The sequence below is a fragment of the Crocodylus siamensis genome, chromosome 4 (genome assembly GCF_052110815.1).
Source record: "Crocodylus siamensis isolate JL-2025a chromosome 4, ASM5211081v1, whole genome shotgun sequence".
NCBI lineage: Eukaryota > Metazoa > Chordata > Crocodylia > Crocodylidae > Crocodylus > Crocodylus siamensis.
In genome coordinates this window covers 156,085,372-156,108,962 of record NC_143398.1, presented here as the reverse complement: position 1 = coordinate 156,108,962, position 23,591 = coordinate 156,085,372, and the positions used below count along the sequence as shown (strand labels likewise).

The window sequence follows — 23,591 nt, the reverse complement described above, 5'->3', positions numbered from 1 at the left end:
GAGTGTGCCTGTGGACCATGCTCCAAGGCACTGGGACTCAGGAAAGCGAAGTTCCCTCACCCTCCAAAGCACCGGCTCCTCTTGCTTCCCCTGCCCAGGCACTGCTTCCCCTTGACTCACCTCCACTTGCCTCAATCAGTCCAGCGGCACAGTGGGAAGCAAGAGCGACCGCTACATCATCCACATCCGTGCATGCGAGTGCCTGGCTGCTCATGCCTATCTGATATGCAACGTAGCTCTTCATATCCACCTGGGCAAAGCTTATGGGGCAGGAGTCCCTGCAGAGTATGGGCTGCTCCAACTGGAATTATGTTTTGAAGCTGAGCTGCTCCCAGGCATGGATATTGGCTTGAGCGCTGCAGGAGATTGCCCTGCATGTTGTTTGACCACTACCTTAGGACTAGGAAGTATGTGTAAACAAAGGAAATTATATTCAGTGCCCACTCTAAGGTTGCCAACTCTGTTTGACTCTATTCCCAGAGATTACATTACATGACATAATGACATTAATGAGTCATTACTTCAGGAAGGCAAATGCACATTACTATTACATTTTAAAAACCTATTGGACTATTGTATAAATCAGATTCAACAGTTAATATTTATTTTAATGAATTCCCTATCATTTGTCTCCTGGGTGACTCTCAGCAGTTTCCTGGAGATTTATATCTAATTCCTGGAGACTCCAGGGCAATCAATCCTGGAGGGCTGGCAACCCTAACCCACCCAGACACTGCCTTCCTCCTGCACACACTGTTGAGGCCTTCCAGCCTGCCTTCCTAACTTGCTACCACTGGACAGAGGCACCAGCGGGTGTTAAAAAAAACACTATAGCAATCTTACCGTGGAAGAGACCTGCAAGGAAAGCTTCTGCAGTAGCTAGCAATCAGCAGATTGCTCCTCCCCCTCTATGCAGCACTGGTCCAAGCAGGTCCAGGGAGGTGATCCTCCCCCTCTATGCGGCACTGGTCAGGCCGCAGCTGGAGTACTGCGTCCAGTTCTGGGCGCCACACTTCAAGAGGGACGTGGACGATATGGAAAGAGTCCAGAGGAGGGCCACTGGTATGATCAGGGGTCAGCAGGGCAGGCCTTATGAGGAGAGGCTACGGGACCTGAACCTGTTTAGCCTCCACAAGAGAAGGTTAAGGGGGGACCTTGTGGCCTGCTACAAACTGGTCAGGGGGGATCAGCAGGTATTGGGGGAGTCCCTGTTCCCCCGTGTGCTGCCAGGAGTGACCAGGAATAACGGTCACAAGCTGGCGGAGGGTAGGTTTAGATTAGATATTAGGAGGCGCTACTTCACAGTCAGGGTGGCTAGGGCCTGGAACTGGCTTCCAGGGGAAGTGGTGCAGGCTCCTAGCCTGGGGATTTTTAAAAGGAAGTTAGATGAGCACCTTGCCGGGGTCATCTGACCCCGGTGCTCTTTCAGGGGGTCGGACTAGATGATCTACCTAGGTCCCTTCCGACTCTAGCTACTATGAAACTATGGTCAGGCCGCAGCTGGAGTACTGCGTCCAGTTCTGGGCGCCGCACTTCAGGAGGGATGTGGACAGCATGGAGAGGGTCCAGAGGAGGGCCACCCGCGTGATCAAGGGGCAGCAGGGCAGGCCCTACGAGGAGAGGCTAAGGGACCTGTACCTGTTCAGCCTCCACAAGACAAGGCTGAGGGGGGGTCTAGTGGCCATTTACAAACTATTCGGGGGACCAGGAGGCATTGGGGGAGTCCCTGTTCCCCCGAGCACTACCAGGAGTGACTAGGAATAACGGTCACAAGCTGGCAGAGGGTAGATTCAGATTAGACATCAGGAGGTGCTACTTCACTGTCAGGGCGGCTAGGATCTGGAACCAACTTCCGAGGGAAGTGGTGCTGGCTCCTATCCTGAAGGTCTTAAAGACATAGCTAGACAATCACCTTGCTGGGGTCGTTTGACCCTAGTGCTCTTTCCTGCCATGGCAGGGGGTCAGACTTGATGATCTGCTCAGGAAAGCCAGTAAGAAGAGGCACACTCCATTTTGGACAAGTACATTTATTTAAAAAAACCCACAAGTGTGAGGTGGAATGGGTGGATGGGCAGGGCTGGGTGTGGGTACAGCCCAGCAAGGCAGAAGCCAGGCATGAGGAGCACCTGCTCTCACATGGCAAGGACAGCATAAGGGACAGGCAAGCACAGCAGAAAAGATAAGAGGCAGTCAATGGTGCGGGGGAGGCAGTACAAACATAGCTTATCTTCATTTCGCTTCCAGAGCAGGGGAAAAATCTGCTCAGTCCAGCAGCTGGGCAGACAGGGACAGAGCAGTGAGGAACAGGCTCCTGTGAAGGCCCTGAACTCCCCTGGGGCTGCCTGCGGGCTCAGGAAGATGCTGGGCATGGAAGTGGCAGCCTCTAGCTCTCAGAAGCTGCAGCCACATGCAAGAAGAAATGGGGCGATTATGCACCTGGTCTGCTGTCCACTGTCTGAGGCAGGGCAAGGTTGCTGGCAAGATGGCTAGCAGGAAGAAGTGTGTGGGGGTGGGGGCTGGAGTCCCATGCTTGGTCCAAATTGCTTAGTGCCAGAACTGGTGAAGCCCTGGTCACCTCTGCAGTTACCCCCTTGGCCAAGAACATCTGAGCTCCACCCTGACGATAGACAAAGGATTCCACTCCCCTGCACTTACACTCACTGCCCAGGAACGACCTGGGCCAATGCTTCCTCCCAAGGCAGAGACCATGTGGCACAACATCACCTCTGTGTGATAGGCACGGGGCTCTGCCCTAGGATCCTAGCACCAGAGCAGCCATGGAGGTTGCTAAGGATAGTCATGAAAGGCAGTGGAGTGGGTGGAGTGAAGAGCAGGAAGAAGACAGCTTGTGCAGAACTCAGAGCATGGCAGGGACCTAAACTGAAGTCCAGTGGAAGGGCTCAAGCAGGACAGTGACCCGTGTGACAAGTAGCAGGGCAGTGGAGTGTCTAGTGGGGCACATGGCCACAGCCCGTACAACAGAAGGGGGTGCCAGGGCACAGATAGAGCACGACTCAGAGGAAATGGAGTAGCTGTCTCTGTACCCCAGGAAGAAAAGGGCGGAGAGCGGCAATGGGACAGGGGTAGGAGCTCTGATGCATCTTCAATTAAGAACAAGAATTGAAGGCCCCAGGCAAGACCCTGACACCTTCTCAGACCACAGGTGAGTGGGCTCCTGCTCCATAACCTCCCCAATCTGTCCCCTTCTAGACAGCCTAGGAGGCAGGAAGGCCCTGGTCATACATTCATATGGTAAAGGGCAGGGATGGAGGCGCAGTGTGCATGTGCAGCAAGACAAAGCATGAGCCAGCAGCATAATGCCAGGCTGAGGAGGCAGAGCCCAGGCTCAAAGAGGGCGGGGAGAGGGAAGGCAGCTCTGCTAGGGCAGGAAGCAGGTCCAGACTCTGCTTTGTAGAGCAAGACAAAACACAGGCACATGCCAGTAGTTCTGGGCTGCTTTGGCCAAGCGCCCCTGTATGTTCCCTACCATCCCCTTGCTGCTCTGGGCTAATCACATAGCAATGGGAGCCCCTACGGCCAGATAAGGCGCAGCCCCAGCAGAAGAGAGTGGGCAGCCCTGATAGGACCTCACAGCAGGCCAGAATATCGGTATAGGTCCATTCCCTTCTGGAAAAAGGCCTCTACAGCAAGCTACCCATGCTGCTTCCTCCAGAGTAAGGCTGCACGGTGATGCAAAGTCCAGCCCATAATGCTGTAAAGGCCTTGAACGGCTCCTGCCATTCAGCCACCACAGCCCCATCACCACAGCCCCGTCAGAGTCCAGCCTCTGTTTGTGAAATGACAAATGCCCATGAAAGAGCACCCCCACCTGCTGCAAGGGTGCAGCTCAGCACCCAGGTTGTCAGCAGCAGCCTGCACCCCGTACATGGCAGCAACCAGGCCTTGCTGAGCTGGGAAGAGTGCAGACCCCACCTGGAGGATGTAAACAAGAAGACATGCCACCCCTGCCCTGCACACCAGCGTTTTGGCTGCCGGGGGAGCATAAGACCAGGAGGCACCTGCTCTAAGGAGGAGCTGGAGCACCACCCCCCAGTGCCACAGGGCTCTCCCCTGTGCTACTTGTCTATGAGGCCCCCCTCCTTGAGTTTGAAGTAGAAGAACTTCTCCAGAGTATTGGCGCACTTGCAGTAGTCACTATCAGGTGGGTTGTACTCTCGGCAGTTGGTGATGATACGCTGCAGGTCCGCGATGAAGAGCTTCTTGGTCACATAGTAGCGGTTCTTCAGGCGCTCAGTCATGGTCTTCAGATCTGCAAGGGGGACAGCAGTCAGCTCTTGCATGGCTTTAATCCTTCCCCCCCAACCCTTCTGATCCCACACAAGAGTCCCTTCTGGTCCCCCCTAAATGCCCTGCCAGTTCAGTCTTATCAACTCTACACAGGCAGGGGAAGGAATTTATCTGATGTTGCCATGTGTCAGTGGCAGAGGTTAGGCTAACAGAGCGCAGGACCTTTGATTTCCAACTTGCAGAGCCCCAAACACCTCCTCCAAAGGCAAGACGACAAACCAGGAGTCCTGATGCTCAACACCTCTCCCTGCTCTAACCACTGGTATCTTCTCTTCCTTCCAAACAGAGGACAAAGTCTGGGCCTCCTCTCCATCTCCCCTCCCAAAACTTCAGAGAACCCAGGGATCCTGACTACCAGCCCCTCCCTCAGCTCTGGCCCCACAGAGCAGGTGCCCACCTACCGATAGGGAAGCGGATGATTTCGTAGTAATCAGGTGCCTCAGACTTCTTGACGGGCTCCATGAAGGGCCAAGCACTGGGGTGGGTCTATGGAAGGAGAAAAACTAAGAACCTCATTCAATTCAACAGGAAAAAAAATGGCAGGCAGGCCCCCTTCCCCAGCCCCTGCAACCAGTATCAAGCCCTACAGGTTGCTGACTTCCAGCACCCACTGCTCTGGGAAACTCAGATGCTGAACCAAAGAGTTGCAATCAGGAACATGGGTCAGAACTGCAACCCAATGAACCCAGGGGTCCTTGTGGCTGCTGAAGGTGACAGATGGCCAGAAAAGTCAGAACACACTGCCAAGAAGCTGTCCTGGATTCTGGCCCGGCTTGCGGCAGAAGGGTCTAGTGGTCTCACTAATGCTGCTATTAACTAGGCCTCTGGTACCCCTGTGCCAGGAGGGTACCCCCAAGGATGCATCCCCCCAGCCCACAATCCCAGTACCTTGATTTGGGCCAGGAGATTCTTCAGGGTGTTGTAGAGCTGGTCTGGATCTTTGAGCTCTTTCCTGTAAGGGAAAACCTGGACAGTGCTCAGTCTGTCAGCGCCAAACATGTTTGTCTTTTCCCAGCACCCATAGGTGACCATGAACAATGTTGTCAGGTGCCCAGGCCACTGGGCTCCCAACCTTGGGAACAATGTCTCCTTTTTCCCGGACAGCTTAGACTGGTGCATGCTCTCCTTAAGTAGGAAGCACTAGCTCAGAGCACCAGGGCACCTGGCCCCTATGACAAGGGTGGGCAAAATACAGCCCGCAGGACGGATCCAGCCCATGAGGCCATTCTATCCAGCCTGTGGGGCCCCTAAAAAAATTTAGAAAATTAATACTTATCTGCCCTTGGTTCCTGTCAAAAATGACAGGAACCAAGGGCAGTAGGACCCAGGAGAAGCCCGGTGGGCTCCCACAACAGCAGGGTCTGCCTGCCCCCCCGCCCCCCCACAGCTGGAAGTCCCAGCAGGGGCTTCTGGCCTGGGACCACATGGCTGCCCTGTGCTAGAACTACAGGTAAGGTGGGACCCCGGGCAGGGAAGGAGCCCAGGGAAAAGCTGAGCAGGGGAGGGGGGGAAAAAGCGGCCCCTCGCCCACCGCGTGGCTGGCGCCCTACAGTGCAGCCGCTTGCAGCCCACGTGGGACTGTCTGTGCCTGCTTCGGACAGCCCCACGTGAGCTGCGAGCAGCTACAGCAGACAGCGCTGGCCATGGGGTGGAGGAAGGGCCACTTTTCCCACCCCTGTGCTTAGCTTTTCCTCAGGCTCCTTCCTGGCACAGGGAAAAGCGGCCCCTTGCTCGTCCCGTGGCTGGCGCCCTGTGCTGTAGCCGCTTGCAGCCCACATGGGGCTGCCTGTGCCTGCTTCGGACAGCCCCACGTGGGCTGCGAGTGCCTGCAGGACAGAGCGCTGTTCACGGGGCAGGTGAGGGGCTGCTTTTCCCTATGCTCAGCACCAGCTTCTTCCCTGCTGGCAGGCTGGGGGGCACTGGGAAAGAGTGGGCAGGGAGCCCGCGGGAACACGGGGCCCGCACCAGTGTCCCAGGGCCAGTGCTGGCAGGGCTCAGAACAGGGTGGCAGGAGTGGGTCCCAGTTGGCAGGGGCTCTATAGAGCCGGGCCAGCTCCCCCCTCTCCCTGCTGGTGCATCCCAGCCTGGGTCCGCAGACTCCTGCCAGCCTGTGCCCCACTTTGAGCCCTACTGGTGCTGGCCCTGGGACATTGGTCCCAAAACATTGGGACATTGGTCCCAAGATGGTGACTGGGGGCGGGGCACCTGTCAAGGGGCGGGGCTACCCATGTGGCCCTCGACAGCCTGCCAAAACTGGGTAAGTGGCCCTCCGCCCGAAATAATTGACTGCCCCTGCCCTAGGACCTGAGAGCAGCATGACCACCCTCAGACCAAGTGTGCCATGGGGGCTCTTGCACTTACGAGGGTAGAAGCACTGCTGACCAGACACCCACCAGCTGCAGCACTGAATGAAGCACAACCCCCTCCATCTCTACATCACCTGCAAAGTCTAGCATCAAGACCCCTCACTTGGCCCAGAGGCCTACAGAGGTTCAAGATCACCCCTATGCTGCTGCCTCTGACCACCAACCCAGGCCACATGCTAACTCTGGGCTAAGAATGGCACTTACCCTTTCTCTTTCCCCAGGGGCTTCCATCCCGTTTCTCCTGGGAGACAGGGAGAAGAGTCTGTTCACACATGAGGGTCACTGTCCCCTTCCCAGTACAGCACTGGCTTCTCATCAGTCCTTCTGGGTCTCACCACCCCAAGCCCAGAGTAGCCCAGGCACTCAGCTAACTCCAACTCCAGCATCGCCCTCCAGACTACATTAGAACAGGCGGCAAGGCCTCCCACTGTGCCCTCCCCGCCACTGCAGTCTTTGGTAGCGATCTGGCCTATCAACCCTGTTCCAAGGAACGAAGGAAGGTGGGGGGTGGTGGGAGGGAGAATGTCAGGAGCTGTCACGCCTCAGCACAGAGCTGTCACACTTGCAGAACTTTAGAGCTGGCCAAGAACCTGCATTGCCATGGAAGGGAGCAGAGCTCAAAGAGTCTGGCAGTCTCTGGCAAAGCCCCTGAGACCACCCTTCCCTGCATCCCCAGTGTTATGCCTCCATTTGCACCATTGCTAAGGAATCCCAGCAGCTTTCAGGCCTCACATCCCAGCCCAAGAGGTACGACTCCTGGGACAAGTTTAAAGCATCTCAAACCTGGAAGGGAAGCAGAGCTCTCTGCTACAGGAGGCATCTGGCAGGGCAGTGGCACAGCCTGGCCTGCAGGTGGCAGCAGCAGCAGCAGTGTTGTACACAGCTGGGATGCTTCACAAGACAAGACTTTGGGCAGCTGCAGCAGGTTCCAGCCCTAGCTAGTGGAGGGAGCAGTTTTGTTGCACCCACCTGTGATGACCCTAAGTGCATCCCAGAGGACAGCATGGTTTACCTGCCCAGCCCCAGCCACACACAGTTGGTGCTTAGAGTGAATCTGGACCTCCTGCAAGTGATTTTTCTCCAGCTGGGCTTTGGACAGAGCAGCTATACTTTGCCACCTCACTGCAGAGTGACCTGAGCACCCTCCCGTCCCCAGGTGGACTGGGCAGCAAATACAGGACATCACAGAGTTGTATACCCCACTTCAGTTGGCAACAATGCAGAGGTGTATTGATCAATAGTGATGAGCCTGGCTTCCTTAGAAAGCAAGAGGCATAAACTTACAGCCCCCGCTACTGCAAGGGTTCAAGAGGCCCATAACCAACATCCAGGCATTTGCTATAGATGCACACGGGCATGCAAGTGTCGGGTAAAAAAGAAGTACAACACGCAATAATGCCAAATACTATTCCAAGCCCTTCTTCCACAGCAAGAGCGTCTCCCCACTCCCATCAATAGGTCCACAGTAACTTAGATGTACTATCAATATGCCTCCACATTCCCAATGACGGAAGTGTGCACACATTTCCTGAGACCCGAATCAGCAGCTCCTGGGACATTTGGGGCAGCTAGACTCAAAGAAATTTGCTGTGCTGAGCTGCTCAGTAATGAGGGAGAGGGGAGATGGAACAGGGAAAACAGACACCAAGGGTTGCAGAGGCAGGAACTTACGGATGCCAGGGATGCTTTCAATGGGGATCTGCCGCACACCCTCCTTGAAGCAGGTCAGGCCTGGGTACACCTTACGGATCTGCGCCTGCTTCCTCTCAATCAGCTTCTTGATGATCTGTGGCAGACGGGTAAAGGCTGGAATCCCAGGGCAATGCTGCAAAGCACTTTGCTGTGGGAGACCTGAACACTCCGCTGCCAAGCTCCCTAGAACTCCTCCCCAAAGCGCTATCTACAGCTTGACTACAATGCCTGGTTTGCACTTGGCAGCCTTGGAGCTCTGGTTGCAGACTCACCCCTCGGTGAGCTCCTGGCTGCCAGCATGCCCCCTTTATTTCATCTACCATTTTAAAAGCCAGTTAAAGGCAACTCGGACTCAGCCTGGCAAGACCTTTTCAGAACCCTGCACCAATGAAGTTGTGTCCTAAGAGAGATACCTCCTTCTGTTTCTTGATGATGTGGGAAAGCTCAGTGTAAGGGATGCGGGGGTTAAGCTCACACTCCATCAGAGTCGCCCCCTCGTAGTCCTTGATGTAGCCCAAGTAGCGACTCTTTGGCACCTTGATATCCTTGGAGAAGCCCTGGGTTGGGGAAAGGGGTCGTTAGAGCGAGTTCCCCGCTTCCTTGACAGGGAAGAGCTGCTGGTTCCTGTAGGGCCCGGGAAGCTGTACCTGCTTCTTGAAGTACCCAATGGCATACTCGTCGGCGTAGGTCAGGAAGTACAGGATGGTGTGCTTGATGTGATACTCCTTCAGGTGGTTCATCAAGTGTGTCCCATACCCCTGGGAAGACAGATAAACAGACACGCTCGCATGCCCCCATCAGGTAGGTGCCACAGAGCCCCAGGCTGCCTAGCACAGAACAGCCAGATGCTGGTTGCAAGCCACAGGCATCATCTCAGACAGGGATCCCAAGCAGCTGGGGGAAGCTAACCCACAGTTCCACGCAAGCCCAGAGCAGGGCATGGATGGGGACAGGTACCAGCAGGGCTATCGTCCAGAATCAGAAAGAACCAGCATTACACACACTCCAACCCTGGCTTCTTGGCCAGGACAAAGCAGCACAGACCAGGCCTGTCCTGTGCTTGAGTGCATTTTAACAACCCCTGTAGAAGCAAGATGCTGACAACCCTCATCTCTTTGCTTAACCTATGGCAGTTTAAGGTGCTTTTAGGCAGTAGGCCTCACTGTTGTGCGACAGGGCAGATTGTATTGTATAGTTTTAGGAATAGGCTAGGCAAGCACTTGCATGGCATGGTCTGGATGGGAATGATAATGCCCCGCGCAGGGGGGCTAGACTAGATGACCACTGGAGGTCTCTTCCAGTCCTACTTTTCTACGATTCTATGCTTCCCTAATACTAAAGTAGCTTCCCAGCCTAGGGCTCCCCCAAACAACTCAGGAGTGCCCTTCCATCCTACCTTCCAATCCCAGCTGACCCCTGCTTGCTTTCAAGCAAACCAAGCATGGTGCTCCAACACCCTCAATGAGCTGCCATGTGTTCTCACCTTCACTTGCTCGTTGGATGTCACAGCACAGAAGACAATTTCCGTGAAGCCCTGGGTGGGGAACATGCGGAAGCAAATCCCCCCAATCACTCGGCCATCCTTGATCAGAGCCAGCGTCTTGTGCTTGCTGCAGGAAAAGGCACAGCAAATGCATAGAGGGCATTTGAATCAATCAGGAAGGGCCTGAGGATGGGCAATTTATGGGATGAGGAGCAATCTCAGCCCACCTGGGGCAATCAGGGGCTCCCTATTCCCCAAGAATTTATCAGTATTATGTGGCAGAAAGGTAAAGTTGTAGCTGGGGTGACCCACAGCCCTGGAGCAGAGACTAAAACAAAGGTTCTCAAATGTCATTTTAAGCTCTGACCCAATGTGAGAACAGCCCAATTCCTTAGAGCAGAGCGGAAACTCCACCAATCCCACCCTCCCTGGCTTCAGCCAACGTACGGGTCAAAGACGAGGCGTGTGATATACTCCTTAGGCATTCGGGGCAGCTGGTGGGAAAAGACATTCTGCAGCCCCACCAACCACATGAGGATCTTCTTGTTGGATTTCTGCGAGAGTGAGTTGCCGATGACATGGAACTCGATGATGCCACGCCGCTCCTCCAGCCGCGCTGTCTCGTCCCGCGCCGCATTTGCTGATAGCAGGCTGGTCTGGGGGTCCAGGGGCAAGAGTGCAAGAGAGAGCCGCACCCACTCACACAAGCCCCTCCCCCTAGCACCCTGCTCACCAAGCCCACCAGTAAGAAGGACACAGGGGCCACCAGTGCAGAAGAAAGGCCCTGTTTTGCAAGTCAAGGCAGCTCAGAGCATCACAGCAGGGCCTCAGCACTGTTGCAACTGGAACTTCATTCTCTCCCTTGCTGAATGAGGAAGCTCTGTGCAGAGCCCCCAGCCCATACCATACCCATGCCAGCTCCAGTCTCCCATCTAGAGTGATCCCCACAACCAACCCCAACATGAGGTCAAAACCACCCCCACCAGCAGGTCCAGAACCACTGTGTGAAGAGCTGGCAATCCCACTTATCCTACCCAGTCTCACTGGAGGGTGGCGATACCAGAGCCAGACCCTGCAGAAATGGAGAACCGGCTATCACCAGCAACAACCATCCCAAGCTGTTAGCAGCTCTGTGGTCTGCTCCAGCAAACGATAGGTCCTCTGCCCCCACACCTCACCGTACCTCTGGCCCCAGCATGGCAGCAGGGTCTGTGATGGTCAGCATCACTTCGTTGACCAGTTCCATGGGGATGTCACCCATGACCCGGATACGCTTGGCATCTTCCAGCGTCAGGCTCTCGGGCAGTTTCCGCTTCTCACCTCCTCGAGGGCGGGTAGGGGACGGGGGGGAGAACAGTCACCACAGAGCTCAGACTGCAACCAGGGGCTGTTAGTGGATCTGACATCCACCCCACATGGCTTGGGATCCCCCTTCCCCATGCCACACAGAGACAACCACAGCCCTGCCCACAGGATGCCATGACAACCAATACTGTCTCAAGTCCCACAACCTACTGGGACTCTGAAAAGCCCTATGCTCACAGGAGTTGAAGGAAGGATGCCCTTCTGTATGGCTTCCACACAGACCTGCCTCACTAGGGAAAGTCAATCCCAGTGCCCCACAGAGTCCCCAAAAGGCTCAGTACACCGGGCTGGCAGCAGACAAGGGTTTTTCACACTGGCTTCTCACTTCTCCCGTTTCAGCGGAACAGGTTTGTACCAGATTATAGAGAAAGAGAGTGGTCTGAGCATGCCCCAGTGCCAGGCCCAGAGCCTTCATGTATGAATTTGCCAGTGCACACACCCACAAAACCTACACCTTGCACACAGGGCTGCCACTTAATGGGTCTGCTTCTTTTGCCCTGCCAACCCTTCTCCATTATGGGAGCAAGAGCCCCCACACCTGTAAACCTCAGACCAATTTCCCAGCTGTCCCACTGACCCCAAGGGATTCACACCAGGGCTAGGCTGGGTCTCTGCTCTCTGTGCACCGAGCTGGCACTGGCTGCAGACTGGCTCCCAGACCTGGGATTATCCTTTCCTGAACAAATCAGAGCAGGAAGTCTGTGCCAGCCCCTAAAGTCCCAGCACCTTCCCCCACCTCCTCCCAAGCATTACCTGGCATGGGCTCCGAAGCACTGGTGTCCATGCTCATGGAGGAGCTGCTGCTGCTGAGCTTCTTGCTGAACAGTGGGGTGCTGGGCACAGCCACAGTACTAACAGCTGCTGGGAAGCACAACAGTGGCTTTCACTAGCCAAACCCACCCCATTACATAGCGACCAAGGGGCAGAGTGCAGTCACTGCTCACAAGGCCTCCTTCAGGTTGGACCCTTGTGCCCCTGACACACAGAGGTGGTGTGGAGTGTAGCACTGGCATGCAGAGGATGCAGCAAGCTGTCAAGCCTACAGGGGCACCTCACATGCTGGATGAGCCACTCTGTTATCAAGTACCTGGGCGTGGGACTAGCTGGGTGCCCTCCGTGGCTGGCATGGTGAAGTCAGACTCCCAGATGGGAGAGTTCTCCCCATAGATCTCCTCCTCCAGCATTGACAGGAACCTGGGTGCAGAGTGGCATAAAATATGAGTCAGCAGGACCACCAGAGGAGGGCACATGCAGCCTAGAGAACTGGAAGCTCTACCCACTTGACAGCACAGTGTCAGCCACGAGAGAGCACGATTGTTGCGCTCGCTAGTAGCGAGGGAGGACAGAGCCGCTAGAAGCCTCACCCAGCCAGGGGAGCCCATGGTAGGTTCAGTCCCCAGTGCCCACGCCTTGCCACAAGCATTAATGCTGAGTCCACAACACCTAGGAAAGAGCTTGGCTGCGCTCCTTGCCCCTTGTGGAGGACTAAGGGGAAGAAGAGCTGCCATTGACCTTTCTGGGGCCAGGCCACCTACTTAGGGAAGTGGGTGAGGATAAGCGTCCGCTTCTCAGGCACCAGCTTGTCCTTCTCCACCCGGAACTTCTCCAGCAGCTGCCGGCGGGTGACGGTGAAGATGGACTTGAGGAGGCTACGGCCGAAGACATGAGTGGTCTCATAGCGGGGCAGGCTGTCGCAGCTCTGCGGCACGTGGCAGTAGCACAGCCATCTAGGCAACAAAACAGCAGACACTCCTAGAGACTGGCCCATTTCTGGTCCCTGGGTGTGGCACCCCAGAGGGTTGCCTTCATGAACAGGGCATGGGCTTGGCAGCCATGGGCTTGGCAGATGCATCTCACAGGGAATGGGAAGGGCAGGGGAGCCAGAGAGGAGACAGTGACTGCAGTCAAGAAGGGGGCCCTTCCCCAACAGAGTGCTAGACAAAGCGAGACCTCTTTGCTCTCAACCAAGGACACACGTCTCAGCTTGTGGGTCCTTGTCCTCCCAGACTACTCCCACCCCTTCCACACAACATCCTAGCAACCTGTTAAGTAAATGTAACACTGCCCAGCAAGGCTGCAGGCTCTCAGCCCAGCAAGCCTTTGCCATGAGTGCCATGACGATGCCCAGCTCTGAGCTTGCAGGAGTAGAGGTGAGATTGCAGTGGGACTCGTGTCTGTTTTCAAGGAGTCTGATCAGTTTCTCAGGGTTTGCTGGGCTCATAGCCGGCAGTGTGGCAGGAACCAGGACAAGGGATGCTGGGACTAGAGTAGATGGGGCAGTTCAGGGGAGAAAGACGTCTCATAGTTCCCAGGCTGCAATGGTCCGATATGGATGGAAAGTCAGTGAAGCTTTGGACAGTGCCTGCCCAGGCTCTGGGGCCAAGGAGGAGCTAAGAGCCCCAAAGCAAAGTGTCCCCTGAATCAATGACAAGCACTGAGAACACAAAGGGTCTGTAATGACTCCTCCCTGCTCTGCCCTGACACAGGGACCACCCATTTCAGCTCCCCTACCCCCCACATCCCAGAACTCCAGCACTCACCTGGTGTAGTTCACCTTGTAGGTGGCAACGTCATCATTTTGAGAGCGCTGCCGGAACTGGGAGGGCGTCTCCAGCTTCCAGTAGTTGAGGCACAGCAGAAACATCTTGGAGAGTTCATACATGGTCTGTCGCTCCTTGGGTGGCAGGTGACTGAACTTGTACTGGACAAAGTTCAAGACTCCCTGCGAGAGGAGGAGGCAGGTGGGACATCAGGGATGAATGAAGCTGCGGCATGCCCCAGCTGGAGGCACCACCACATCATGGTCAGTGCTAAGACAGCTCCACACAAAGTGCCTTGCAGCTGCGCAACAGGGTTGTCGGCATGGCTTTACAAAAAGCTTAGACAAGCACTTGTATAGAACAGTTTAGATAGGGATGATCCTGCTTTGAGCAGTGGGCAGAGCTAGACAACTTCCTGAGGGCCTACTTTTCTATGGTCCTATGATCAAGGGATGGTGAGGGTGCAGAGGGTGAGGTTAATGGACCAGGAGGGCCAGAGAGTCCAGAGAGGCAGCATGGGATAGCTGCAACTATCAGCAGAGACTGGGGTTCAGCTTTGCTTCAGGCAGTAAGTAGGTTGGGGCAGGGAGGGAATGAAGTAACATCACGCTGCAAAAGTCTGCCCATAGGCTGGCAGATCTGGCAACTGTGCGTAAAGAGAGAGATACCCATAGGACTGCTGGTCAGGAGTGAGAGGGGCCCAGTAGCAGAACATGGGGGCAAGCGACTTGCATCCAATTACCAGATGTGATGTTGTCACCACAGCCAGAGAGCTAAGGAAAGAGATGGGCAGGGCAGAGCAGGGTGGGAGAAGCATGGACAAAGCTGCACACAGCGGGTGTGGAGTCAGAAGAGAGGAGCGCAGCCCAGCAACTGCCCAGCTCCATGCCTCTCCATCACATCCCTGCCTTCAAGCACAGAGACCCTCTGGCACACTGTTGCACCAAAATGCAGCCTGGTTTGCTCCTGAAGAGCCCAGGAGAACCTCTATCTGGGAGAAGCATCACTGAGCTGCAAGGAAGTTCTTCTAGTTTTACAAGGGGTAGGAGAGAAAGGAAGAAGGAAGCTGAAGACCATGGTATAAAACAGCAGGTACAGGAGGCATTGGCAGCAGCATCCCCATCCTGGGAGGCCCTGGGCGCAGACACACTAGGGGATTGCTATAGCAGAAGAGGTTGTTGTGACAACCAATGCCTGCTGTGGAGCGCTTGTGTTACCTGCTCAATATTGGGCTTCTCAAAAGGTGGGCTCCCAAGGGACCCTTCCACCACTGGACGGCTCATTTGCAGGATGCACTTTCTCAGGAGCTGCAGGACATAAGGAGGCTGTTACATCACCGAAGGCAGAGCAAGGGCAGGGGTTAGCCGGCTGCAGAAAGGGGTTCCAGCAAGACCAGGAAGAACAAGTCAGAGACCAGGCAGCCCCAGCACTGAGGGCAGCTCCCATGTGCTCTAGGGCCTGGCTGGCCCCTGCCTGGAGTCTGCAGGCGCCTGTCTGCAAAGGTAGGAGGGCAGCCCCTGCCCCAGGGTAGCACCCAGGAGCGAAGCCCCTTCCTTGCTCCATGCAGAGCCACAGCACCCAGTTGTGGGGGCAGCGAGACAGATCTCACTGCCCCCCTGCCTCTGCCAGCCAGCTCTAGGTCCCGCTGGATTTTAGGTAAAAACAGCAAGGAACGTCCCAGTGGTCAGTGGTGTGACACGCAAGAGGGGGCCCTCTATATTTTGGGGATTCTGAACTGGGGGCCCTGTGAGAGTGCGTCGAGGGGGCCACATGGCCTGGGCATTGCCTTCAGTGCAGCCAGCTGCAGATCCGGCCAGGCCTGTGGCAAAGCATGCCCAGTTCTTCCTTTGAAGATAATTCTCCCCACAGGCCTTGGCTCAGGCCTTCCGTGCAGTTTCCAAAGAACCACCTTGCTGCTGGGCTGATTGAACAGGTCTGCAGGCACCTAACAAATCAATCCCCCACTGAGCCTAGATCCCAAAACAGACTTCTGCAGCACGCTCCCCAAAGAGCTGGCCTATCGAGACACTGCGTCCAGCAAAACTGGAACTGCAACGGCATGCGGGCACACAGATCTGATTCTTGGTGAGAGGTCTGTCTAGCAGACCAGCATCAAAGGGCCACCACGTCAGAGGCTGGGAACGGCCTAGCATACTGCAGGCAGAAAACCTTAACTGTGCACGACCCCTAGCAGCCCCACATGAAATCAAAACCTTGCAGGGGGAAGTTAGCCAAGCCCAGCACTGGGACAGAGTTTGGGGAGAGATCATAGCACATGGGTTCTTAACACCCCAAAGGCAGCCAACAGGGGAGGCAGGGGGAAGGGGCCTGCTCCCTACCAGCCGCTTTCCATAAGCTTTGGGGGCACCAATGTCCTATGGAAGAGCGGCTAGACACTGCTGCTGAACCGGAGGGACGTGACCACACAGCCCAGCTGGTTGCCAGCCCCAGCACCAGCTTGCGCGTCACCCGGCAGCAGAGCAGGGACCCCGGGGCACAGCCCCAAGCAACACACCTTGAACAGGTAGAAGTACACTTGCTTGGTGTCCGTGTCCTCCTCTTTGTGGACCGACATGAAGAGGTTTTCCACGTCCACCACCATGCCCAGCAGCCGGTTGATCTCCTCCTCCGAGACGTTCTCCAGGTGGGACACATGGTCGGCTGCGGGGCCGCGGCCAAGGGGCGGCGGGTCAGCACCGGCGGCCGCGCGCAGCCACCCCTTGGCCCCGCTCCCCCAGCCCCTGCCCGGGCTTACCCAGGGCGTGCCCGCAGCTCCGGCACGGCTCACTCAGGTTGGCCACCGGCTGCTGCAGGTCCATGCGGGGCGCCGTGGGCGGGTTGGGGTTCTTCCACCCGTTGCACTTGCAGGCGTCGTTGGCCTGCGCGGGGGCGGCAAGAGAGCGTGAGGGGGGCCGGGGCCGGGCTCAGGGGCGGGGCAAGGGGGTGCTGCCGGGCCAGGTACCTTGCAGGCGGAGAAGACCCCCAGCTTCTCCAGCTTCTTGGCGCGGGGGAAGCCGCGCACCTGCGCCTTGCGCTGGCTGGCCCGCTGCTGCTGGCTCAGGCCCGGCCGCGCCGGGTCGCTGGAGCCCGCGGCGCCGCCCGCGCCCGCCCCCGCGGGGCCCGCTCCTGCCGCCGCCGCCGCCGGCGCCGCGGGGGGCTGCGGGGTCCGGCCGGGCTGCGCGGCCTCCGGCTCCGCCATGCCGGCTCCCGCCCGGCCCCGCTGCGCCGCCCCGCGCCTGCGCGGCCCCTGCTGGGAGCTGTAGTCCCGCGCCCGCCCCGGGGGCCGCCCGGAAGCCGGTCCCGGCGCGTGGGCCCGCCTCGGCCCCACGCACCCGCCCGCGGGCCCTCAGCCCTGTCCCGCCGGCCCGCACCGCGCCAGGCCCCGCTGGGGTGGCCGTCGTGGAGGAGAGCCCGGGCGTCCTCTGTGGAGACGGAACCGGACGCCTTGACGTGCTCTGTGTGAAGGGGAAAACAGGACTGCAGGCGTCGGGTCTTGCGTGGACGGGACAGAGCAGCGGGAAACAGGGATGTGCCCTGTGCTGGCTGCCCGCAGTCTGCCACGCTTGAAGAGGCCGTGTGCCCGTGGCGCGACCAGTTGCGCACGCTTGTTTCCGTTGTCCAAGGACGGAGCAGGAGCCGGCAGTTTCCTCGAGTCTAAAGAGGGTTTGGCCCGAGCCTAAACAAAACCAGCAGCACCAACCCCGGGGTGCCCAAGCTTTTGGCCCTGCGGGCCAGATGAGTGGTGCAGGATGTGTCCGAGGCCGGATCCAGTCCATGGGCCCACAGTGTAACCAAGGGCCCACGTTGAATGGAGCCCTGCACATGCCAGCCGCGGCCCGTTTCCCACTCCCAGCCCTGCCTGCGCCAGGCTGGGCCCTGCTGCCCCACCTGCAGCCCTGCACAGGCTGAATCAGACTTGTTGCCCCGCGTCAGGCCCGGGATTGAGTGCCCCGGTCCGACCTAACACTGCCCCCATCATGGCCCCCTACCAATGGACCATTAGGCTCCCCCAGCTGAGAATTTCAGAAGGCTGCATTTTTTCCATTAGCCCCTGGTTGAGGCTTTAGAGGCCACATTCCAGCTTTTGTCTGAATCTTTGGGGCTAGAAACATTTTTTGTTTTTCGTGAAAGCGAAACACTCCTCATCCTAGCAGCTGGGCCATGAAGACAAGCACTTGCAACATCATAATCGCTGACAACAGGGGAAGAAAGGGAACACGAGGACAGGCTCCTGGGTGTCAGGAATTTGTCGATCAGGAAGACACTGCTAGGGTGAGTGCTGACTTCCGTCCCTTCTTCTCACAACGGTTGTCTTATAAACCATTTTGTAATCAAAGAGGAGTTCTGTGGCACGGGCACCCACAGCCCTATATACAGGACACCTCTTCACAAATTCTGAGTGTTAGGCCCTCTCTTCACAAGTCCTGACTGTTACACTTTTACAACATGGTTCAATATCTTCCAGCTTTCAAAACTGTCTCCTCCAGAAGTCCAGGTCCTAGGTCAGATTTAGTTTCCAAGACTGTAGGGATACTCTCACCTACAAAATAGTAATGTAATATTGTAAGGACCCAGACCTATGACATGTATACTAATGTGATGTAAAGCAGTTGTGAGCAGCAATATAAATAACACTGCTGTCTGCCAAGTGTCTAAGGACCAGCTCAGCCGTTTGCCTGGCTGGAGGTGAGAGGCAGAGATTGATGGCAGTGGGGTACTTCTGAGCAAGAACATCTGCTCCAGAACCAAAAATCCCAAGCAGGACCTGGATGTGCCCAGAGACAGAGTTCTGTGCATGGGCAAAAAGCGTGCGTTTACTGCACCCTTTGTCTCAAATGCCCTGCAGAAAAAAAAAGTCTGGCGGAGTATATCTAGGAGTGCACACAGTGTGCACCATCCCAGAGCCTTGCCACAGTGGCAGGAGCGCACCTGTTGGTCTAGGAAAAAAAACAACCACACCAAGACACATGTGGACGCATGATCTACACGTTTTTTCCAGAGGCAGCAATATGCCAGAGAGGTTTATGCTGCCTATCTGCTCCTTCCTTATGGTGCTGTAAAGGTCGACAACACTGGCTGAAGACACGCGATACATCTGCGCCAGATGTAATTCTATCTTTTCCATACTACGCTCTTCAATCAGTGATTTTTACACACAAAGCACTGACATTTTCCCCCTCTTCAACAATGAGCTGGGTAATCGGACAAGAAACAATTTCCATTGAACCCACTGACAACTGCCATGTGGGAAACAGGTTTATTTCCATCATGACACATAAGCAACACTGTCAGCCAGATAAATGTCACCTGGCAATAAAGTTGGTGACATATACGAAAGCTTTCTCCAGAAACCAGGATGGCTACGGACTCTATACAGCCCCTAGTCACTGCTGTAGGAGGGACACCTAGGTATGATTGCGGGGCTGTGATACACCACAGCCATGCTGCAGCCTCTGAGCCAGGGCAGCAGGCTTGCCATCACCCCGTCTGGCTGGGTCAGGACTCCTGGCTGCCGCTCCCCACCTCCCTTCCCAGCTCCTTCTCCTCCCTGGCAGCAGTGTCTCTGTGTGTGGCTCCCTCTCCCGCCTGGACGCTGATGGGAATGGCTTTCCCCTCTGCGGAGGCGTGGGGCCTGGATGCGGAGCTGTCCATCCGAGCACAGGGAGTAGGTCACCCCCTCCACATCCAGGCCCGCGGGCAGCAGCATTTCCCTGCGCAGCTCCCGGTACTCCTGCAAGCTGCCTCCATCCTCTCCAGCGCTCCGCTTCTCACGCCTCCCCATCACCGTCACCCTCCTGCCCTCCTGCCTCACTGTCAGCTCCTCTGGTGCAAAGCCGGCAGTTTGAACTTCTTGTGGTGCCGACCCCCAGCCTCTGGCTCCTGCTCTGTGGCTCCATCCTGCCTCGGCTCCCCTTGGCCCGCAGGCTCCAACCACAGGAGCGGCTGGGCCTGCAAGACGCCACGGCTCAGCCTGTCCATCACCTCCACCTGCCGCTGCAGGTCACTCGCCATCTGCTCAAAGACGCTGGCTGGCCATGGCTGCAGGAGGCTGCCCATGCCTTCGCTGCTGCAGACACGTGGGCCACCAGTGTTGCGATGGCCACTGCCGCACAGGGAGCAGCTGCACCAGGCCCCAGGAGTAGCGTGCCATGGCTCTGCTCCTGCTGCACACACTGCCCTTTCCTTGCTCAGCTCAGCACTGCCTCTGCTGCCTGCCCGGCTGCCTTTTGTAGCCACGTGGCCCTTCCAGGCACTTTCCTGAACTGTCCTCCTCCTGCCCATATCTGGGCTGAGCCTGCTCCGTTCGGCCCTATGTGGCCTTGGTGGGAGGGCCCTGGCCCTGACTCATGAATGATGGATCAGGGCAGCGGAGCCGGTGACTTGTGGCACTGTGTAGCAGGGCTGACTGCGTGCTCAGGGCTGGGCTTTGCTGGATGGTGCCTGAACCCTCTGGGTGCACAGAGTGGGGACGGGCTGAAGGGTGAATGGAACAGCTCTGGCTGGGGCCATGGAGCAGGAGCCCAAGTCTGGGGGTTGGCAGGGCAAGAAGTTTGATCCACACATGGACGTGGCCAGCTTCTCTCCGAAGGAGCTGATGGTGAGGCAGGAGGGCAGGAAGGTGACAGTGGTGGGGAGCCACAAAAAGCAGAGCCCTGGAGAGGATGGAGGCAGCTTCTGGGAGTACCAGGAGATGCACAAGGAAATGCTCCTGCCTGCGGACCTGGAGCTGGATGCCATGACCTGCTCTCTGCGCTTGGATGCACAACTCCACATTGAAGCAACATGCCTGGCCCTGCAGCCTGCAGAAGGAAAAGGCATTTCCAACTGTGGCCAGTGGGGAGAGAGCCACACAAACAGACCCTGCTGCCAAGGAGGAGGAGAAGCTAGGAAGGGAGGTGGAAAGCAGCAGCCAGGAGTCCTGACCCAACAAGAAGGGGTGATGGCAAGCACGCTGCCCTCACCCAGAAACGACAAATATTTCTCGGGTGTATCCCTGCCCCAGCCAAGGAGGAGAAGGAGCTTGGAAGGGAGTTGGGGAGTAGCAGCAGCCAGGAGTCCTGACCCAGCCAGAGGGAGTGACAATGAGCCCACTGCCCTGGCTCAGAGACTGCAACCATTTCTGGGGTGTATCCCTGCACAAGCCCTGTGATCCCATTGGGGTACATCATGCCTAGGAGTCCTTCCTGCAACAGTGACCGATTGAGTCTTTCCCATGTTGAACTCTGGACCGAACTCTTATACCTGTGTCCAACCTGGAGAGGAACGGGGCTTTTGGTTTCAATATTGCTATTTTGCCGGATGACATTTATCTTAGCCAGGCGACGGTGATCTTTCTGAATGTGTTGTTTGCGTGTAGTTGGTGGAAATAAACCCGCATTTCCTACATTCCAGTTGGCAGTGGATTGATCAGAAACTGCTTTTTTTTTTTAATTTCCGAACACGGAACAGTGGAAGATGCAGTTGCAGTGACCTTTAAAACCTGTCCTCTGAGGCCTGAGCATCACCACACACTGTCTGGCAACCTCAGGCCCTGCATTTTGTCACTGTCTATATTTGCATACACTTTCAAAGTAAATTATCTAGCCTGGGAGCAATCCCTTCCAACAACTGGGCCTAGGCCTGTGAGTCTGAGTTACATGAGTGATCCACTGGATTGCTGTGGAGCCACTCACTTGCTAAGGATTTATCAGTTTAGGATGGGGTAGCCAACCTGCAGCATATGTGCCTCAAGCAGCACATGCAAACTCTGTGTGTGTCATGAAGCAGATGGAGCAAGGGACAATCAGCATGTGGATAATCTCTTCTTAAGTCTCTTTGCTTAAAAAGCCCTTGCCCAGTGCCTCACATCCCACTCCCACCCTGCCCTTGTTATCACCATCCTTTCAGAACTTTTGTTGTAAAAAATCTACTGGACACAAAACGTGTTTTCTAATGTCAACTCTGGAGACACCAGGGTTAAAAAGGCATCGTGCTGCCTGGTCCCCACTTCCTACCCTGCCATTGTTCCTTGGCTTTACAGCACTGCTCCCTATTTAAAGGAAGATGACAAAGTTGGTTGAGCTTAGGCCAGTCAGGGACAGCGGCTGGTTTATGAACAGCGGGCGCTTGAGGGGCCTTCAGCAGCGCAGGCTCTCTAGTGCAGGCCCACTCTGCTTTCCCCAGGGAAAAGCTTTCCAAGCACCCGGAGCAGTTTGTTTGGCAACAGCAGGTAGAGGTGACGGGTGGCATTCAGCACCTGTGACAAATCGGGCCCCACAGCGTGCAGGGCTGCGCCCATCAGATGCTCCAGCTTGAAAACACTGCTCTGCAGCTTCCATCTCTGTGTTGCGAGTCGAGCTCTGCTCCCTCCTCAGCCTGGAGCTGTAAGGGCAAGCAGCATGCCCAGTTCCCGGAGGACAGCCAGGACGAGGCCCCAGAAGCTTTCATCTGCATCTGCCAAAAACTTAAGGAGCAAGGATACTGAGGGGCTGGCAGCACCACATTCCCTGCAACCTCTGTGCCTCAGATAAGCAGTTGTAGCCTGGCTGCCAGGCTATGGGAGAGCCTTGGCCTGCTCCAGCAGAGCCCTGCATTCCCAGAGCATCTGCCTTTATCACTTCCCCTAAGCTCCCGCGGCACTCAGTGCTTCTCAGCAGAGCACTGACATTGTTGCTTTTTACAGGCAGGAGTGGAGCCCTGCCCCATGGGGGAGTTTGTCTGTAGTCACACAGGGAGTCCATAGCACACTAAGGAATTGGATCAGGCTGCCCTGACTCCCAGCCCCACACATCAAAACCATGAGGCCATTCATCCTTTTTGGGAAAGGAAAAGAAAAAGAAGAGCACATGGACAATCTGGGAGCCAGCGAGCCTGGCAAAGGCAGCAGCAACACTTGGAAAAGACAAACCCACTTATTTCATATCAAAAGACATGATATAATACAAATCTTATGGGCAGTTAGACAGTCTCCTGCATCCTCCCACCCCCACGGGGCCTGCATCAGTCTCCGATAAGTCTCAGCTCTGCTGTTGCTCTGGGAAACTGCTCTCTGCTCTCCCTGGCTCAGCCAGCACGACAGCTGTCAGCTCTCAGTCCCTGTTATGCCTTGGCTCTAATGTTGGCCTCCTCCTTGGAGCCCGCCGCAGCTTCACTCCCCACTGGGGTGATCTGGATGGGCACGTTCCTCTCGGGAGTGGCTCTCAGCACCTGGTGCAGTGTTTCAATGCGCAGCTGGCTCTCACTGGAGATGGAGCAGGTCATGTCATCGGGGTCCATGCCCTCAGGCACGTCCCACTCCCGCTTGAACACCTCAGACTTGTAGGAGAAGGAACCTTTACTGTCTTCACTCTGTATCTCCTTCTTGCCTATCAGCAACACCTTCCTGCCCACTAGTTTCACTGTTAGCTCCTCAGGGGCAAAGCCCTTAACGTCCTGGGATATGGTGAAGCCCCTGTCTGTTCCCTCGGGCAGGGTCATGCTGGTGCTCTGCTCTTGCTCTCTGCTGGGGTTACTGCTCCCTCCACTTGCTAAGAGCTGCTGGACACCGCTCATAAAATCCCTGGTCCGGTCCATCTCCCAGCAGATATCCAGCTCAGCAAAGACGGTGCTGGGTTGAGGCCACAGCGTGCGCACGGGGCCCACCCAGGGAGCCAGGGTGCAGTGGGAGGGCAGCTGGAGGTGCAGGCGGCACAGCATCTCTGCTTCTGTGGCTGGCTCAGGGCGCTGGGGTTGAGTCCTCTCCAATGGTCCTGGAGCTGCTCTGCTCGGCTGGTGGGAGCCAGTGGCTTCTATCCTCTTCCTGGCCAGGCCTGGGCCCATCCACAGTTCTCAGTCCCATTCATACCCTCGAGATGCCAT

At 56.5% G+C, this 23,591-nt stretch overlaps 2 protein-coding genes across 9 annotated transcripts; both read right to left on the bottom strand.

The window, feature by feature from the left end:
• Positions 1–2,011: 2,011 nt before the first annotated feature.
• Positions 2,012–17,092, bottom strand: KAT2A (lysine acetyltransferase 2A). 8 transcript variants are annotated; one of them, XM_090044376.1, is made up of 18 exons: positions 16,717–17,092; positions 16,510–16,633; positions 16,270–16,415; positions 14,972–15,061; positions 13,755–13,936; positions 12,750–12,941; positions 12,302–12,408; positions 11,968–12,075; positions 11,033–11,172; positions 10,297–10,505; positions 9,850–9,976; positions 9,014–9,124; positions 8,780–8,923; positions 8,346–8,460; positions 6,879–6,936; positions 5,197–5,260; positions 4,710–4,794; positions 2,012–4,270 (listed from the first exon to the last, which is right to left on the bottom strand). In XM_090044376.1, the coding sequence occupies exons 1-18, from the start codon at positions 16,951–16,953 to the stop codon at positions 4,077–4,079; spliced, it is 2,433 nt and encodes an 810-aa protein (XP_089900502.1). In that variant the 5' UTR covers positions 16,954–17,092; the 3' UTR covers positions 2,012–4,076. The 8 variants fall into 8 exon arrangements, with proteins under 8 accessions (XP_089900502.1, XP_089900506.1, XP_089900510.1 ...); XM_090044380.1 differs by having other exon boundaries at positions 6,879–6,915; XM_090044384.1 differs by having other exon boundaries at positions 6,879–6,915; positions 10,297–10,547; positions 11,033–11,169.
• Positions 17,093–20,565: 3,473 nt separating this feature from the next.
• LOC149866876 (heat shock protein 30-like) lies at positions 20,566–23,591 on the bottom strand. Its single transcript, XM_090041182.1, has one exon. It carries the CDS (start codon positions 23,550–23,552, stop codon positions 22,833–22,835), a length of 720 nt encoding a protein of 239 aa, XP_089897308.1. The 5' UTR covers positions 23,553–23,591; the 3' UTR covers positions 20,566–22,832.

Excerpts from the sequence above, each read along its gene's own strand:
- LOC149866876 (XM_090041182.1), bottom strand. The coding sequence starts at position 23,552 with ATGGGCCCAGGCCTGGCCAGGAAGAGGATAGAAGCCACTGGCTCCCAC.
- KAT2A (XM_090044384.1), bottom strand. The coding sequence starts at position 16,953 with ATGGCGGAGCCGGAGGCCGCGCAGCCCGGCCGGACCCCGCAGCCCCCC. Across the intron at positions 12,942-13,754 it reads TACAAGGTGAACTACACCAG|ATGGCTGTGCTACTGCCACG; the intron begins GTGAGTGCTGGA and ends TTTGTTGCCTAG. Across the intron at positions 9,125-9,849 it reads CATCCAACGAGCAAGTGAAG|GGGTATGGGACACACTTGAT; the intron begins GTGAGAACACAT and ends CTGTCTTCCCAG.